The following is a 17,428-nucleotide window of genomic DNA, read 5'->3' on the forward strand; positions in this document are numbered from 1 at the left end:
TCAAAACGCTTCGCCTTGAGTGAAGAAGATGAACATATATCATGTTTCTGGGTTTGCTTTTTTTTTTTTTTCTTTTTCTAGAAACCGTTAAATTTTTACGGAAAACCAAAACTGCAAACAAAAGTAAACGTGAGGGGTGATAAGTGTTAATATATTTTTGTTAAGGACCAAAATCACACATTTGACTAAAGTGGGGAACCAAAAGTGCAATAAAGCCATTTTGCATTTATAGGATTTGAAACATTAAATACATGTTTGGAAGTTCGAAAACTAAAGACAACTTCCCTTAGCTTTGCCTTGTCCACCATTTTTTTTTCTTCAATGTGGTTTTCGAATGAGATTCAAAACATGCACTAAATAGACAGCTCATTCTCTATTGACAACAATTAGAATTCCTCCCAAGATACATTCCAATCTAAGGACTTCTTATCACACTACCATTAGATATAACTGATCCTACTTGTTTTGTCATTGTTGTGCAGCACCTAATTTAACCGCATGCCAGGTAAATCCTTACAGTGCCACACCAAAATATGAATTATTACTAGTAGCAAACACAAGGTTGACATCAAATACTTTATCATAACCAATAGAATTAAGTAATTAACTGAAGACAAGTTAAAAGGGCATAACTATGTAAATCCCTAGTAAGTGCGTTATTTAAAAATGAAAATGCAAAAATCTTACAAAATTATCAGGAAACATTGCTTTCTGAATATTCAACTAAAGTCTTGAGCTTCCTTTTTTACAATAAATCAGTAGCAAATATAACTATGAAGTACTTCTCAGAAACGATGTATCACTGAAGCCAGGCAGATATTACGATTCTAGAAGAGATGTAACAAGAAATGTTGCATATGATTATCTCCTTAGTTGCCTCTGCAAAAGAAAATATCAGTTGCATGAAAACCATTTCATTTGAAAAAATATATAATGCATATATATGTTAGGCCCAATGGTATGCAAGAAAGCCATATTGAACCTTTAGCCCATCAGAACCCAAAGGGTCCCAAGATATGGCAGGTGTATTCTAGAAGGGGGAAGAGAATGGTGACTAATAGTTAGTTAGGGAGAAGGTGACGTGTCATGAGAGAGAGAGAGCTATTGACATCAGGTTAGCTATAAGGAGTGAGGAAAGGATTGAGAGGAATCATTCTGTTAGAATCAAGTTAGTGAGAGGAGCAGATTGCATTGTGCATTTCTGTTAAGGAGCCTAGCTCTGGGCAGTTGAAGAGGATTCCATTCTCTTTTTCTGTAAATCATTCTCCATTTCCATTGATAATATAAAGCTCTATTTGTTCTAAATTCCTATATACTGTTACTTCATTTTCTGGTATCTAACAATTTGGTCCGACCTACCGGATACCAAATCGAGAGAGAACCAGTGGATGCCACCGAAAAAGAATCAGCCAGGAACAGTCAAGGTCATGGAAGCAAAGATCGCAACCTTGGAGGAAGAACTTACCGGGATGAAATCGACTCTGATGGCCATGGAGCAAGGACAAGCGGCGCTCCTTGCGTTGTTGGAACGCAACCTGGGGAAAACAACCATCGCCGACGATGGAAGCAGTTCAGGAGCAAGAGCTGGCGACGGATCGGATCGGAGATACCAAAGGATGGATCAACGCGTTTGCAGGGAGATGCTCTGGCGGAGTTCCGGCACTCGATGAAAAAGGTGGAACTTCCGATGTTCGACGGCGACGATCCGGCGGGATGGATCTCGCGTGCAGAGGTCTATTTCCGGGTACAAAACACCGCCCCGGAAGTGAAGACCAGTCTTGCACAGCTTAGTATGGATGGTCCCACCATCCATTTCTTCAACTCACTGAGCAACGAAGAAGAAGGCCTCACCTGGGATCGGTTGAAGGAGGCACTCCTTGAACGCTACGGCGAATATGGCGACGGCGACATTTACGAACAGCTCACGGAGCTCCGGCAGCGAGGATCGGTGGAGGAATACATATCCTCTTTCGAGTATCTCACGGCCCAAATACCCAGATTGCCTGACAAGCAATTCCTTGGGTACTTTCTACATGGTTTGAAGAGAGAAATCAGAGGACGAGTGAGGAGTTTAGTAACGATTGGAGATCCAAATCGCTTGAAGGTTCTGCAGATAGCTCGAGCTGTGGAGAGGGAGACGATGGGTGATTCTGGATCGGGTTATGTTAGACAACCCAGATCCGGGTATGGGTCGACCCGAACCAACAATCAGGGGTCCAGTAAAGGATCCGACTGGGTTTTTGTTAAGCAGGGGAAGGAAGGGACCACAGGCCCAAGCAACAACAACAAAGGAACCAATAATGGGCCCAGAGTGGATAAACCGGCCCAGATGGATAGAAAAAGAGGAAATCCACGTGACAGAGGCTTTACTCATTTATCCTACAATGAGCTGATGGATCGGAGGCAGAAGGGGCTTTGTTTCAAGTGTGGAGGGGCCTACCACCCAATGCATCAATGCCCTGATAGACAATTAAGAGTTCTGCTGATGGAGGAAGATGACGACAAAGATGCTGAGGGAAAATTGATAGCTATTGAGGTAGAAGATGAAGAGGATGAGAATGAGGGAGAGATGAGCATGATAAGTCTGTGTCAGATGGGCCAGGAAGAAGGACACAAACTGCAAACCATCAAATTGCGAGGAACAATTCAAGGGGTTCTCATTTTGATCTTGGTGGATAGTGGAGCGACTCATAATTTCATTTCCCGGACGCTGGTGCACAAGCTAAGTTGGCAAGTGGTGGACACACCTCCCATGCGCATTACATTGGGGGATGGTTTTTGCTCAAGAACCCGTGGTAAATGCACCAAGCTGCAGGTAAAAGTAGAGGACATTCCCTTTGTGACTGATGTACAATTGTTTGAGATGGGAGTTGTGGATCTTGTATTAGGAATTGAATGGTTGAGAACTCTAGGAGACATGATTGTGAACTGGGCAAGGAAAACGATGAGTTTCTGGCATAACCATGAGTGGGTCACTTTAAGGGGTTTGGATGAGGGGTTAGAGTCCATGGAAACTCTACAAAGTGTCATTGGCAAATCCCACCCTCATTTGAGGAAGTGGGGGAAGGAAAGTCAGAACCAAGGAATGTATTCTGCACTTGAGGCTGAGAAGCTGCAGGAACTTGAAGGGTTGCTGGAAGAATATGGAGACATTTTCCAGAAACCAATGGGACTTCCGCCAAGGAGAGACAAGGAGCATGTAATTACTCTGAGGGAAGGAGAAGGAGCAGTTAATGTCAGACCCTATAGGTATCCCCACCATCACAAGAATGAAATAGAAAAGCAAGTCCAAGAGATGCTGGAAACAGGGATAATTAGACACAGTACGAGTTCATTTTCAAGTCCTGTGATCTTGGTAAAGAAGAAGGATGATTCTTGGAGGATGTGTGTTGATTATAGAGCCCTCAACAAGGCTACTGTCCCAGACAAATTCCCAATTCCAGTGATAGAGGAATTGTTGGATGAGTTGCATGGAGGAAAATATTTCTCAAAGCTGGACTTGAAGTCAGGCTACCACCAAGTAAGGGTGAGAGAGGAAGATATCCATAAAACAGCCTTCAGGACTCATGAGGGTCACTATGAATTTTTAGTGATGCCTTTTGGACTCATGAATGCACCATCAACATTCCAAAGTTTAATGAATGAGGTATTTCGTCCATTTATGCGAAAATTTGTTCTAGTGTTTTTTGATGACATCTTGGTATATAGTAGGGATTGGCAAACCCATCAAGAGCATCTCAGAACTGTCCTTTCCACTTTGAGAACTCAAGGTTTGGTGGCTAATAAGAAGAAATGTCTGTTTGGGAAGCAATCTGTAGAATACTTGGGACACTTGATTTCTGGAGATGGAGTAGCAGTAGATCCCAACAAGGTAAGCAGTGTTATGGCTTGGCCTGTCCCAAAGAATGTAAAAGGGGTTAGGGGGTTTTTGGGCCTCACCGGGTATTACAGAAAATTTATTAGAGATTATGGCAAGATAGCCAGACCTCTCACTGACCTCACAAAAAAAGAAGCTTTCAAGTGGAATGAACAAGCTCAAGTTGCCTTTGATGCTCTTAAGGAGAAATTGACTACTTCACCAGTCTTGGCTTTACCAAATTTTGCTAAAGAATTTGTAATTGAATGTGATGCATCTGGAGGAGGGTTGGGAGCAATTTTGATGCAAGATAAAAGGCCTATAGCTTACTTCAGCAAGGCACTGGGAGTTAGGAATCTCACAAAGTCAGCTTATGAAAAAGAATTGATGGCAGTGGTTCTAGCAATACAACACTGGAGACCTTATTTGTTGGGAAGGAGATTCAAGGTAACCACTGATCAGAAAAGTCTCAAAGATTTGTTGCAACAAAAAATAATTACATTAGAACAACAAAACTGGGCAGCAAAGCTTTTGGGATTTGATTTTGACATTTGTTATAAGCCTGGGAAGTTGAATAGGGGAGCTGATGCCCTTTCTCGAATCAATGAGTCAGGGGAATTCAAACAAATTGTCACCAGTGTGAGATGGGACAGTAAACAAGATTTGTTATCAGAAATTGCACAAGATCCTGAGATACAGCAAATTATCAAGGATATTCAGGTGGGAAAAGAAGTGAAGTCAGGGTACACCTTGGAGCAAGGAATTTTATTGTATGGTGGGAGATTGGTCATTCCTCGAGGGTCTTCTTTGATCCCTGAGTTATTGGCTGAATTCCATGAAACACCCCAAGGAGGCCATTCAGGATTTTATAGAACTTACAGAAGAATTGCAGCCAATGTGTATTGGGTAGGCATGAAGGGTTCAGTTCAGGACTTTGTCAAGAAATGTGATATTTGCCAAAGGCAAAAATACATGGCTAGCTCCCCAGCTGGACTTTTGCAACCCTTGCCAATTCCTAATCAAATTTGGGAAGATATTTCCATGGATTTCATAACAGGATTACCCAAATCCAAAGGTTATGAAGCTGTGTTGGTGGTAGTCGACAGGTTGTCCAAGTTCTCTCATTTTGTACCTCTCAAGCACCCCTATACAGCAAAGGTGATAGCTGACATATTTGTGAGAGAGGTGGTGAGGCTTCATGGTGTGCCCTTATCCATTGTGAGTGACAGGGATCCTTTGTTCATGAGTAACTTTTGGAAGGAGCTCTTTAAAATGCAAGGAACCAAGTTGAAGATGAGCACTGCCTACCATCCAGAGTCTGATGGACAAACTGAGGTAGTAAATAGGTGTCTTGAAACCTATTTGAGGTGCTTCATTGCTGATCAGCCAAAATCTTGGGCACATTGGGTTCCTTGGGCTGAGTATTGGTATAATACGAGTTATCATGTATCCACAGGGCAAACACCATTCGAAATAGTGTATGGGAGACCACCACCAGTTATTACTCGCTGGGTACAAGGAGAAGTCAAGGTTGAAGCAGTGCAAAGGGAGCTTGTGGAGCGTGATGAAGCAATAAGACAACTCAGGCAACACCTTTTGAGGGCTCAAGACCGAATGAAGCACTTTGCGGACAAAAAGAGATGTGACCGCAGCTTTGAAATAGGTGAATGGGTCTTTGTTAAGCTCAGGGCCCACCGTCAGAACTCTGTGGTAGCAAGAATTAATGCCAAACTTGCTGCACGATACTATGGTCCTTACCCGGTGGTCGCAAGAGTTGGAGCTGTAGCATATCAGTTGCAATTGCCTACTGGTTCTCGAGTACACCCAGTTTTTCATGTGTCCTTACTAAAGAAGGCAGTAGGCAACTACCACAAGGCGGAAGATTTGCCAGACTTAGAAGGCGAAAAGGGGGTTATGATTGAACCTGAAGCCATTTTGGCCAAGCATACAGTGACAGTACAAGGGGAACAGATACAACAGCTTTTAGTTCAGTGGAAGGGACAAGGCTTGGATGAAGCTACATGGGAAGACCTGATTACCATTAAGAGTCAGTTTCCATCTTTTAGCCTTGAGGACAAGGCTCAGGCAAATGGACGGGGTATTGTTAGGCCCAATGGTATGCAAGAAAGCCATATTGAACCTTTAGCCCATCAGAACCCAAAGGGTCCCAAGATATGGCAGGTGTATTCTAGAAGGGGGAAGAGAATGGTGACTAATAGTTAGTTAGGGAGAAGGTGACGTGTCATGAGAGAGAGAGAGCTATTGACATCAGGTTAGCTATAAGGAGTGAGGAAAGGATTGAGAGGAATCATTCTGTTAGAATCAAGTTAGTGAGAGGAGCAGATTGCATTGTGCATTTCTGTTAAGGAGCCTAGCTCTGGGCAGTTGAAGAGGATTCCATTCTCTTTTTCTGTAAATCATTCTCCATTTCCATTGATAATATAAAGCTCTATTTGTTCTAAATTCCTATATACTGTTACTTCATTTTCTGGTATCTAACAATATATGACAGAGCAAAACATTTTTTCTATCATTGTTTATAAATTAGTTTAATTTTCATGCACTATCATGGACTCAAGGTAAATCTCCTTTATATTGATATCCAATTTATGCCAAATCAGCTTACAATTTACCTTGAGTCCATGATAGTGCATGAAAGCAAATGCATCCAATTCAAACTGATTTTTCAAGCTGATGTGGCATAAATTGAAACTACATGATTTTTATTTGGAAGAGCTTATTTGAGCTAGCATAAACGCTTTTGTAAGTGTTTGAGAGAGCTTATGCAAACAGCTTATGGCCTGCCATAAGCTGTTTTGAGCTTACTTTCATAAGCTACTCATGATAGCTTATGAAAAAGCGCTTATGTTTATATATAGCTTATTTAAAATTTATTTCAATAAATTTTTAAAAATAGCTTATGAATAAGCGTTTATGGTCTTTTAAGCGACCATAAGCGTTAAGCTGTTTTTCCAAACGGGGCCCAAGTAGTGTATATATGGCTTTCCAAAAGTTGCCCTGTTATCACAAACATAAACAAAAAATTTAAGTAATTTCTAGATTCTTTTTCTTTTTTGAGTATAGTAAACATTTCTTAGTATATCAAACAAACATACTCTTGGGGCATTGTTGTTGGCAGCTTGTGGCCGTCTGTCAGAAACTCTCTCTGGGTCTGGGATCAAATCTGGGCTATCATGCTTATAAAATGCCTGTAAAGCTCTTCCAATAAATGGCCGAACGATATTTACTTCCATGGCAGATAAATTTTTTATCTGCAATATATCAAGAATTATGGTGTTCAATGTCAGTAGCGAAATAAACAGACACGTAATGAGACCTATGGCTTGTGTTTTCCAGCCAGATTTTCTCTCCCTACCACACCAAAAAACTCTGAAAACAGCAAAACAGCTTAACAATCAAGAGCAGGCAAGCAAATGCATCCAATTCAAAATGCAATTATGAAAATTCAAGTGTAAGAAAACCAACATCCCAATTTCTCTCCACCCAATTCGAATCTTAAATTCTATGATCTTGTAGATAATTTTAACCTTCTCTAAGTAAAATGCAAAAGTTGACATCAACTCTATCAAAAGTGGCCTTTTATGAGGGAAAAATCCTCTTGTTTGGTAGCTCAAATTCGGTTTGGAATGTCCTAATACGAAATAGATATGGAGCATAAAACAAAAATACAAAATTAAAGATTGAAAATGCAAAATCTGTCCTGGATGGATGCAGAGAATTTGGATCCTTGTGCTTCCTAATAACAAAATTGGTTTTAGCAGGTGGAAGAGTAAGTTATGGAGAGAGAAAGTAATGTGGGGGATAGACTATAGAGAACGTCCATATGCAGACTAGAGTGGGAGAGAAAATATTGAGAAGAATTCTGCTAGTAGTGGGAGCCAAGGGTTTGTATCTGTTACTTTATCATATATTAATCCATATGCTCTGGTTTTCTTTCAAGCATCACAGTAATAGCTCTTGGAGATCTCTTTAAATTCAATTGAACTTATTGAATAAGAACTCTATATATCTATCACACAGTTGTGTAAAATTATGTCAATAGATTAATATTAAATTAAATCCTTATATTAGAGGCTCACACCATCAAAGCAGCATTCCAGACTACAAATAAATACCCTGATAAATTAGAGAAATTACCTTAACAGCAATTGTACGACCATTAAATGCCTCCAAGTCAGTTTCAATTTTATGAAACCTAACATTTCTGATGTCCTCAATGAGAGACCTCACCTTAGGAGAAATGAGTCAGAGTGTCAGAAGAAAAGCCTAGTGCATATTTCTGGAAAGTGAAACTTCTTTAAACTCACCATATAATCATCAGCAATGTTGTCACGTGCGCTAAAATGCAAAGTGAAATTAGTTAATATTTTTTGGTTACATAGGAAGATCGAAATTACTTCAATATAGTAAAATAACAGTATATATAGAAGAATTGGATATTATTGGCTCTAAACTTACTGGTTAAAAAGAAGTCTTGAGATTTCTATATAATGAAATGGCAATTGTTCTGACATCTCTTGAGAGTCTCGCTCTGCCTCCAAAATTTGAGTCAACTTCTCTAGTCACAAACAAATGTGTTGGAGTAATATTAGGTCGTTATTTGCTGTTACTTTTACCTTAGCATAAAACCATAATCCTGACAGATTTTAAACAAGCAAAAGATCCAATCTACAAGCAGAAGTGTCAATGTGGAATGAATCACTCAAAGAACAAGAAAATTTCAAAATAAAAATGTATTCATGTTATCAACCAGGTAATTATTCATCATAACCCAAAAACAAGTAATGTAGAAACAAATTGTTGAATACCTAATTCCAAAATAGAGTTAACTACAAGCTAGTAATTTATGGGCACCGAGTAAAATGATTAAAAAAACTAAAAAACATAGTTGCTGAAAGAAAAATAAAAGTTATGGACATGTTCTTCAAATTTCCCCTCAATCTCTCTACTTATTCTCATATCATAATTGAGCACTTCTAATATATGGCCTAGTCAACAACTATAACATAACCATCTTCGAACATAGCGGTTAAAAGTACGAAATGAAGGAAGCTCACCTACAGTCATCCATTGGGGAGGGCGAATAACACACTTGCTTCTCTTCTTGAGAGCAATGGCAAGCCAAATTGGTACTTGAGTAGGAACATTTGGCGAAAATGGGCCAAAATCTCCCTGCCAATGTCATCATTATAAAAAAATAGTGTACATGTATCTCAAAAAAGAACTAGTAATTTTGAGTTACTGCTTACCGAGATGAAACAAAGAGGGTCCATTTTGAATTTGGGTACGATTTCGACCGTCTCGTCCTCAGCAATGAACTCAAGCTGAGTGACAAACAAAACCCTAACATATTAATAATTTTTCAACAATGCCAGATATGAAGAGTAAATGAAAATTCCAATTTCTCATGATCCTAATTGTGAATTGCCAATACCATACCTCCTCTGCTGAAAACAATGAGAGCTCATTGTCCGATTGCCCAGCCATACCTTCTCTTCCAACTTTTGAGAAATCAAAGACAATGCCCTAAATTGATACTGAAGACAATTACGTAATTGAATTGATAGAAGAACAAAAAATACTTCGATTCCACTTGTAAGATTTAAACACAGTGAATTTCCCCTCTTAGATACTAAACTGCAAGTGAGATAGCAGAATTCGAATTGGAAATTGCTTAAGTTTAGACTCACCGGAAAATTGGCGGCGGCGGCGGGATCCGGCAGAGATACAGAACGATGAGTAGTAGCTAGCAACGGAGGCCTTGCGACAGTGGCCGGACTTCGAGCGCGGCGCGGTGAGGGTGGCGCGACGATCGAGGTCAGGAACGAAACGCGGAGTGTGATGTACAGTGCGCGAACGACGTCGTTTTGTGGAGAGAATCCGAACCACAAGCGTAAAGGGTTTCTTTCTAGAAAATAGAGGGAAATTTAGGCGGGAAGGAGATGAGAAGCGGCCATTTCAGAATTTCCCCACAGTGAGTGAAACAGTGCTGCTGGGTTCAGAAAATTTGGTTCAATTAACTCCACATTCTTTTCTTTTTTTAATTTTTTATAATATGAATTAATCCAATTAATTGATTCATAAATTTTCAGAGTATGGTCTACTAGTTTTATTTTAAGGTTTATAAATTTTTTGAAACCCATATGTAAATGAAATGACTCTTTAATTATACTCCATCCATGTTATTTTAATTTTTAGAAAGAAAAAATAACAAAAATATTAAGAAATGCAATTAATATTGTTAACTTTCATAAACATATGTTTTTTTAATGAAAGCTCATAAAAGCATAATATTATTCAGGTGGTTATTCTTTGGTGGGCTACAACCTAGACCTAGTGTTGCGATCACTGATTCTGTTGCGGCGAGCAATGTTGGGCCGCGTTTTGCGTGGATGGTAGTTGAGATCCGCATACGAGAATGATGAGTTTTAGTGCAATGCTTCTTGATGCATCATGACATTGGATTTTTGGGATGCCTATGAATTTTGAGCATGGGAACACATTCTTGGCTGAACTTCTTGCATTTCAGGCTGCAACAATGTGATTCAAATCCTCCGGAGCCAGGAGGATGTTCACGCATTTTGGGCTAGAAATGCTATTTAGAGCATACGAGCTATCTTGAATTGTGATTGGAATGTCGCTCTTAGCCATATTTCTAGAGATAGAAATAATGCAGCTAGAGATAGAAATAATGCAGCTGATTGGTTGGCCAAACACACGTAATAAATAAAAAAAATACTATGTTTATTTGAACTGGCTAAACAATTTATTAACTCCAGATAAAAATATATGAAATTTAATAACGAGTTCGAGTTCGCATTATCGCATATATTGAGCTATGATTGAACTGGCTAGACAAATTGTATTGTTAACTAAGCAATATTTTCCACGTAACCTTCACTGAACTAAGTGGAATGTTTTACTCCAATTTTTTTGTATGAACATCAAGATGAGAGGATTGATATTATTCTAAGCTGCAAATAAGCTGCAAATCAAACTAAGAGCGAGTTGCATTCATATTATTCTAATATGCTTGCCTCAAATCACAGCCAAACTGGCTAATGCTGAATCTAATGTATGATTATAATGCAGTGAGCTGCATTTCAAGTTCTTAATCAAGCAACTGATATATCAAAAGGTGTCTCCACCTTAGGACATGCTGCATGGTCAATCATCAGTGCCAAAGTAGCGGTCGCCAAACTCGCCCAATCCCGGGATAACACGGTACTCTTCATTCAATGCAACATCAATCTCAGATGTGACAATTTTCAATGATGGGAACCTTTTACACACACAATGGATTCCCTCAGGAGCCTGAATTCAAAAACAAGATCCGTTTAGGAAAACAGTGAAATGATAATCAAATTACTATGATTATATCTGTAAAGAAGGCATCAAAATTAACTCACAGAAATGAGATTCAGAAATATAATATGGGACTCTGGTACTCCTTTCTGAATGAGCAATTCAATTGCCTGGTTGGCAGAGTTACCTACAGTGGAAGTCATTGATATTAATTTTGTTATCAGTAGTGAACACAAAGTGGATTAAGTAACCATCAGCTGAGAATGATTCTGGAAGGTAGACTCATAAGCTGGTTCAACTTAGGGTGGCACTACTTCCACCTTTTACCTGTTCCTTATGCAGCAGTATCGAGTTAATACTTTTATGTGTGTTATTTCAAATTCCTAACAGGGTTTCTTTCCCATGAATTAAAGAAAGCAAACAAAAGTATGGGCATTTATTGATGGAAATAGGAAATAAAGCCTATTGAAATATGACACAGTAAAGTAGACAAAGTGGAAAAATAAATAGTGGGAGGGCATTTGAAATCATCACCTGTAGCAAGGACAGGGTCAAGAAGCAAGACATGCCGTTCTGAAATATCCTTAGGAAGCTTCTCATATATAAGCTGCTCAGAGAAGCGAAGAGTTTACCATTAAAGACTAACTACGTCATGAACCTATAGATAAGGCTTCTCTAAGTCAACTTCATGCACTCAAACTAATTTATTTACCTGTTTTCCGTTGTCTCCATCCCGGTGAATCAGAATTTTTCCAATTTTAATGCCTTTACAACATGCACGAAGGGCATTTTCCATGCTTTCACCACTATAATGTAAGAAAATGAAAAATATTCAGCAAACAGAAAATAGCCTCGAGAGCGTGTGGAAGTTAATAACTACAATTTTAGTATAGGGACTAAAAATTTGCAGGATGGTAAACACACCCAAAGTGAGAATCTGAGATTATTAATCTACCAAGGGAACTGGTGTTGTTAGTTCCATCATTGCATTTCCACTAGCAACCTATGATTTAGACTGGAACTGCCAAAATTAATACCTGGTTCAAAGCTCACCTTCGAACAATTGAAACACCACACAATTTCTTGCAGAAATCAACACCAGTATAGACAGACCCTGTAACATAAACCTCATTTCAGTTAATTAGCATTGTCAACACAAACCTCGATTTGTGTACTACAAGTCTACAATTGCTTCTTTACTAAATAATTTGCAGTTCACAAAGCCCAAATATTGTTCCCCAAACAAGAGAAAGATAATGAATATATAAGTTAGAAACTGCAAAGACCGAGATCAAGGACAAACAAACAATTACCTGTTGGAGTAACCACTTGCATTTCAGTGAAAGGCAGATGACCTAGACCGTGCTCAACAACCTGAATATCAAGATCAGCAAAAGTAGTTATAGCTCATGTATTAAGTACTAAAACCCCATGAAGTAAAAAAGACCAACAGAGCTATAAAAGCATGCAGTACCAGGCGTATAAGTCGATCTGAATAAAATACAAAGTCATGCTTTGATATGTCTTTGTCACGAATCAATGTATGCATCCCCCTTATCTGAAATGTTTAAGCATAACTAATAAAGGACCGAGTATAGATTAAATAAATCATCAAACCAGCTTGTACCATATGAGCAGAAAATAGAGCTGCATAAATTACCAATGTGACAACAATCTAAGTTCCTTTCTTCTATAAAGGATATTACACCCTCTATATTGTAGCCTATGCATTCATCTCACTTAATAATTACTGTAAATAATGACAAGCCGTGGCCTTGAAACATAATTACCCTCAATTTCTAGTTTCTTCAACACCTTGATTATATTCCAATGAAATATAAAAAATCAACCAATTTCCATTTATAATAAATAAATCTTCGCTCATAAAGTACTTTTATAACATTGAAACAACAATTCCAAGTGAACAGCCCATCAAAGACATGGTAAGGTTTCAGCATGCATTTAGCAATGCTACCTACGACTTGAAAAGTCAAAACTTGAGCACACTCTTTTTCTTTTAAATCCAAGGAAAATAAAATATTGTGAAGGGTTTATAAAATTATTCATAAAGGCAATCCAGTTTCTTTGGGTGAGCAGAAAGGAAAATAACAAAATTGACAAGCTATGATAACACAGATACCTGAAATGTAGACTGAATAACATACACGTTTGGATATATTTTGCATAGATCATGCTGACCAAGCTTTGTGCGGATATGTTGCACAATCAAATCAATGGCAACATGATTATCACCTCCACGAGGAATGATCACATCAGCATACTTCTTTGATGGCAGAACAAAATCATCGAATGCAGGCTTAACAAACTTTGCATACTACAAAGCCAATAATACAGGCAATCAGGAACAAATATGCATTGTAAACGATCATATTTCATGATAAATACAATATTTCCTCTATATTATATGTCAAACTTTCTCAAAAATATATAAATTAATATAGAAGAGTTATAATTATTAGCCAAACTGCTGGTTACTAACTCAGTTGTTGGACACACCTGTTCAAGAACAGAGTTTATATCCCTGCCCCTCTCCACAGTGTCACGTCTAATTCTACGAGCAAGCCGCACATCAGCATCTGTATGCAATTAATAACCAAATATACTATTAGACAGGACGAGAAGGGGTGGGGGAGCTTGCATTACTATATTAAATAAAATCATAGCAATTTACCAGATAATGGGTGTAGGGAACATGAGGATAAATGGGTTTACTAAACCCTTTAATTAGATGACAGGGCATATACCAGATATGTTGCATTTCACAAAGTTATTCATGTTTTCACGAGACAGGGAATATAGATCTAAACAACATATCAAAGTGAAACCTGTAAATATTAGTTAGAAGATTTAAACCATTATACATTCAAAAATAAATCTCACAATTTCTTCAACAAAGATCACTTCATCTACTCTTTTACTTCTACAGATATTCTAGGAAACTATAGCCATCATAGCATTTAAAAAACATCAAGCTTTGCAGAAGTAACTAAACTAAAAAAGTTAGCATTGCAATGAACTTTTTAAACTAAGACAATCTTTAGCTTCCCATGGCTAGTCCAACAGCAAATTATACTGGAAATTAGTCTTTTCTAGGAGTTTACTTTTTCGTATGCTTAACAAATGATTCATTTATGTTATCAAGTATTTTACTTTACCAAGCACTAATAGAAATAGAAATGCCACTCAAAACATGAAAAGGGAGAAATGAAGAGGCAGAAAATTGTTCCATATAATTAGTAATTATAGCACTGTACTGCATTTTCAAACAACAAAAAAGTACTCAACAAGACATATAATTAGAGGATGGGATGAAGACATATATGTATCAAACCTGTATCAACAAAGATCTTCATGTTCATCAGATCGCGGACACCTTGATCATGGAACACAAGAATTCCTTCTAATATGATGACATCAGAGGCATTGACCTGTGCACATAGTACAGGTGTAAATTAATATTAAGCAAAGAACCAGAAAAAAACATCAGGTAGGAAAAATGAAAGAAGTTAAATGGTAGAGCAACCGTCTGATACATGTCATAGTGACACAGTCAATTAAATACAACAGAGATCTCCTCAGGTTGTAGAACTAATTAATTTTAGTCTTCTAGTACACATGTAATGAGTAATTCTAAGAAGGAAACATTTGTGCAAACGCTCCTGAACTGCTCATCAGGAGGGACGGAACCAAAAAAAAATAGGTAAGGCCTAAGGGGCCGGAAATTTAACACATTAAGCAAAATTAACAATGTCTAATCGAAAGATATAGTATAAAATTTTTAAGGGGGGGAAATACAACATTAGCATACTATTCTATTAAGAAAAAAAAAATCTCTTTGAGAGCGGCCGCCTATTTTGGAACCACTTGGTTTCATCCCTACCCATCAGTCATTTCCATGTAGAAAAGGATTTTCATCATGCACGGTGGAGCTTGGCTTTGTCCTCCGTTCAGAACTATTCATTAAAAGTTTCCAAAGCCTTAAAAGTAATAAGAATGAATTTTTTTCTCCACATGCGACATTCTCAAGGATCTAGTTGGGGTTCAGTAAAAGGTCTTGGGAAGAAAGTCCCCTGCTCCTATTTTTCACTAAATATATCCTTTCTTTGCTTCCCTTTCATTAAATAAAACAAAAAAACCTGTTGACCTCCTCCTTATTAGTAATAGGGCAAAGGTATATACACAATGCAAAGGGTTGCACCAGTTTCAGCATTACTACTACTACCTTTAGCTCTACATGGTTGTTGCCTATTTTAAGTTTTAAGAACTTCACATATAGTTTTACCCTTGTTTATACCTTTTCTTCCAATCCAACAATATTTCTTAGTACATAAAAAGAAACACACCCTTCTACTACAAATGTCAATTTAACAAACTAGTAAATCCGAGACAAATGTCAATTTGGTTAAAACCACTGTATTTGAAAGTAAAAAACAAACAAACTTTACAACAAGCAGTAGTACCCACCTGACGAAAACTATCAGAAGAGCGTTGATGCTTCTTAAAATCGTAAATGGGAACTTGAACAATCTGGCCACTGATGAGTTTCCTCATACACTCTAACAGCTGCTCAGTGTCAAAAGCATCTACAATACAACAACAACAACAAAACGAACCAACTCAACACTCACTCAGAAACCTGACAAATTTGAAAAACGGTGTGAATAATTTACCAGGATGATCGAAATTGTACTCGTGAACGCGTTCAAGCTCTTCAGGCTTCAACCCGCGATAAAACGAGTCCTGATTGACGAGCACGACGCGGTGGTCGTGAAGCTGCTGAATGATCATGTCGCAGACGGTGGTTTTTCCAGAAGCGGTACCACCGGAAACACCTGCACCATCACACACACGATCAATCATTCAAATTTCGGAGAGAGAGAAAGAGAAAGGGGGAAGAAAGTGGAGATACCAATGACGAAGGGTGGATTGGGAAGAAGGGAATCGAGGGTTGAATCGGCGGGAGGAGTGGTTGAGGTTGACGGAGACGACGGTGAACGGCCGTCGAAACGGAGGCCGGAGAAGTGGGGGCCGGAAGCTGCCTCCATGACGTAGTCGATCGACGTTGTTTCCTCCGGCATTGTCTCTCGCTCTGTCTGCGGCGGAGGGTGAGAGTGGTAATAGTTGATGAATCAGTGCTTTGATTGGATATCAACCCAAAGATGGAATTAAATCAAATAAAATTCAAAATTATTTAAGCTCATAAAATTGTTCTTAATGTTTATTAAAAATAATTTTTTAAATCATTTAAGTCGAGAGTTCGTTCTTATAAGATGCATTTTAAAGAGTCATTTGAACTTTATCGCAACTGAATCAAATAGGATTGTGTTAAGTGATGACGGATGACTATGGTTTGAAAAAAAATTAATGTTTAGTTCCTCATTCATTTCCACCTCCACCTCTTTAAAATGTGAAGAGAAATGAGAGAAATAAGTGATATGATATGTGATGTGACAGGAAATGCAGAGAGAAATAGAAAGAAAAATGAGGGGAAAAGAGATGGAAGAGAAAGTGAGTGTGAATATATCATTACTAAAAAAAATTCTAATTTGGAGGGTCTGCACTAGGTTTTTCTCTTCTCATTTTTTTATTTTATTTTTTTATTTTAAGTGAAGGGAATATGCCTCGTATAATGCCACTCATTTCCTAGTTATATATATTTTTGTCTGCTGCCATCTATATTTGACCGTGCAGAACAAAGCTTTTGTTGTTTGATTAATTAATTGATAGTATCCAAAACATGTGGGAAAAATTGGTTTCCTAGGTAGAAGTAAGTTGTTAAGGTTCAGACTTCAGTGTGTCTCACTCTCACCCATCATCATCTATCTTTCACTACAAATTTTTTTTTGATAATTTGGAGGGCTTAAAGCCCATCTTTCACTACAAATTTGAACTGGGAGTCCAAAATCTACCAAATCATGTTACAGAATGAAGAAATCAAGATTTTGGAGATTTTTGCTATTATCTAGGGTTTTCATTTTGTTTAAAATGTACAAAGGGACCAAATTGAAAAGAGAAAGATTGGAGAGGAGAGATAAGTTGTCATGTAGGCACATTAGTGGCATGTCCAGATGACCACTTAACATGCTACATTAGGTTGTGTGTTAATGTTTGAGCAATGAAGAGCTAATTTGACAAACTTTTAACACAATTGAAGCGTGTGGGGAGAGGTATTTCCACTTATGAGGGGCTATTTTCTCATTTTAAGGACTAACTTACCCGATACTT

The 17,428-nt window shown here is 38.1% G+C and overlaps 2 protein-coding genes across 3 annotated transcripts; both read right to left on the reverse strand.

Moving 5' to 3' along the window:
* Positions 1–618: 618 nt before the first annotated feature.
* On the reverse strand, positions 619–9,875 carry LOC130729688 (DNA replication complex GINS protein PSF2). 2 transcript variants are annotated; one of them, XM_057581509.1, is made up of 9 exons: positions 9,568–9,875; positions 9,317–9,403; positions 9,127–9,201; positions 8,939–9,049; positions 8,336–8,430; positions 8,185–8,215; positions 8,015–8,107; positions 6,973–7,128; positions 619–879 (listed from the first exon to the last, which is right to left on the reverse strand). In XM_057581509.1, the coding sequence occupies exons 2-9, from the start codon at positions 9,362–9,364 to the stop codon at positions 862–864; spliced, it is 627 nt and encodes a 208-aa protein (XP_057437492.1). In that variant the 5' UTR covers positions 9,365–9,403; positions 9,568–9,875; the 3' UTR covers positions 619–861. The 2 variants fall into 2 exon arrangements, with proteins under 2 accessions (XP_057437492.1, XP_057437490.1); XM_057581507.1 differs by having other exon boundaries at positions 8,336–8,435; positions 8,935–9,049; positions 9,568–9,874.
* An 862-nt stretch (positions 9,876–10,737) lies between these two features.
* Positions 10,738–16,386, reverse strand: LOC130729689 (uridine/cytidine kinase UKL1, chloroplastic). Its single transcript, XM_057581510.1, has 13 exons — positions 16,113–16,386; positions 15,874–16,035; positions 15,668–15,786; positions 14,535–14,631; positions 13,700–13,779; positions 13,323–13,517; positions 12,657–12,740; positions 12,496–12,556; positions 12,236–12,296; positions 11,895–11,988; positions 11,717–11,789; positions 11,287–11,369; positions 10,738–11,191 (listed from the first exon to the last, which is right to left on the reverse strand). The coding sequence occupies exons 1-13, from the start codon at positions 16,279–16,281 to the stop codon at positions 11,045–11,047; spliced, it is 1,425 nt and encodes a 474-aa protein (XP_057437493.1). The 5' UTR covers positions 16,282–16,386; the 3' UTR covers positions 10,738–11,044.
* Between the last annotated feature and the right edge of the window lie 1,042 nt (positions 16,387–17,428).

This window comes from Lotus japonicus, chromosome 1, assembly GCF_012489685.1.
Source record: "Lotus japonicus ecotype B-129 chromosome 1, LjGifu_v1.2".
Taxonomy (NCBI): Eukaryota; Viridiplantae; Streptophyta; class Magnoliopsida; order Fabales; family Fabaceae; genus Lotus; species Lotus japonicus.

Bases quoted from the DNA above. Each gene is read 5' to 3' on its own strand.
- LOC130729688 (XM_057581507.1), bottom strand. From the start codon at position 9,364: ATGGCTGGGCAATCGGACAATGAGCTCTCATTGTTTTCAGCAGAGGAG. The intron at 8,436-8,934 runs GTGAGCTTCCTT...GTTTGTGACTAG, and splicing joins TCCCCAATGGATGACTGTAG to AGAAGTTGACTCAAATTTTG. The intron at 8,216-8,335 runs GTAAGTTTAGAG...TTTGCATTTTAG, and splicing joins TCAAGACTTCTTTTTAACCA to CGCACGTGACAACATTGCTG.
- LOC130729689 (XM_057581510.1), bottom strand. From the start codon at position 16,281: ATGCCGGAGGAAACAACGTCGATCGACTACGTCATGGAGGCAGCTTCC. The intron at 15,787-15,873 runs GTAAATTATTCA...GTTGTATTGTAG, and splicing joins GTACAATTTCGATCATCCTG to ATGCTTTTGACACTGAGCAG. The intron at 13,780-14,534 runs GTTTGATACATA...AATTGCATACAG, and splicing joins GAAGATCTTTGTTGATACAG to ATGCTGATGTGCGGCTTGCT.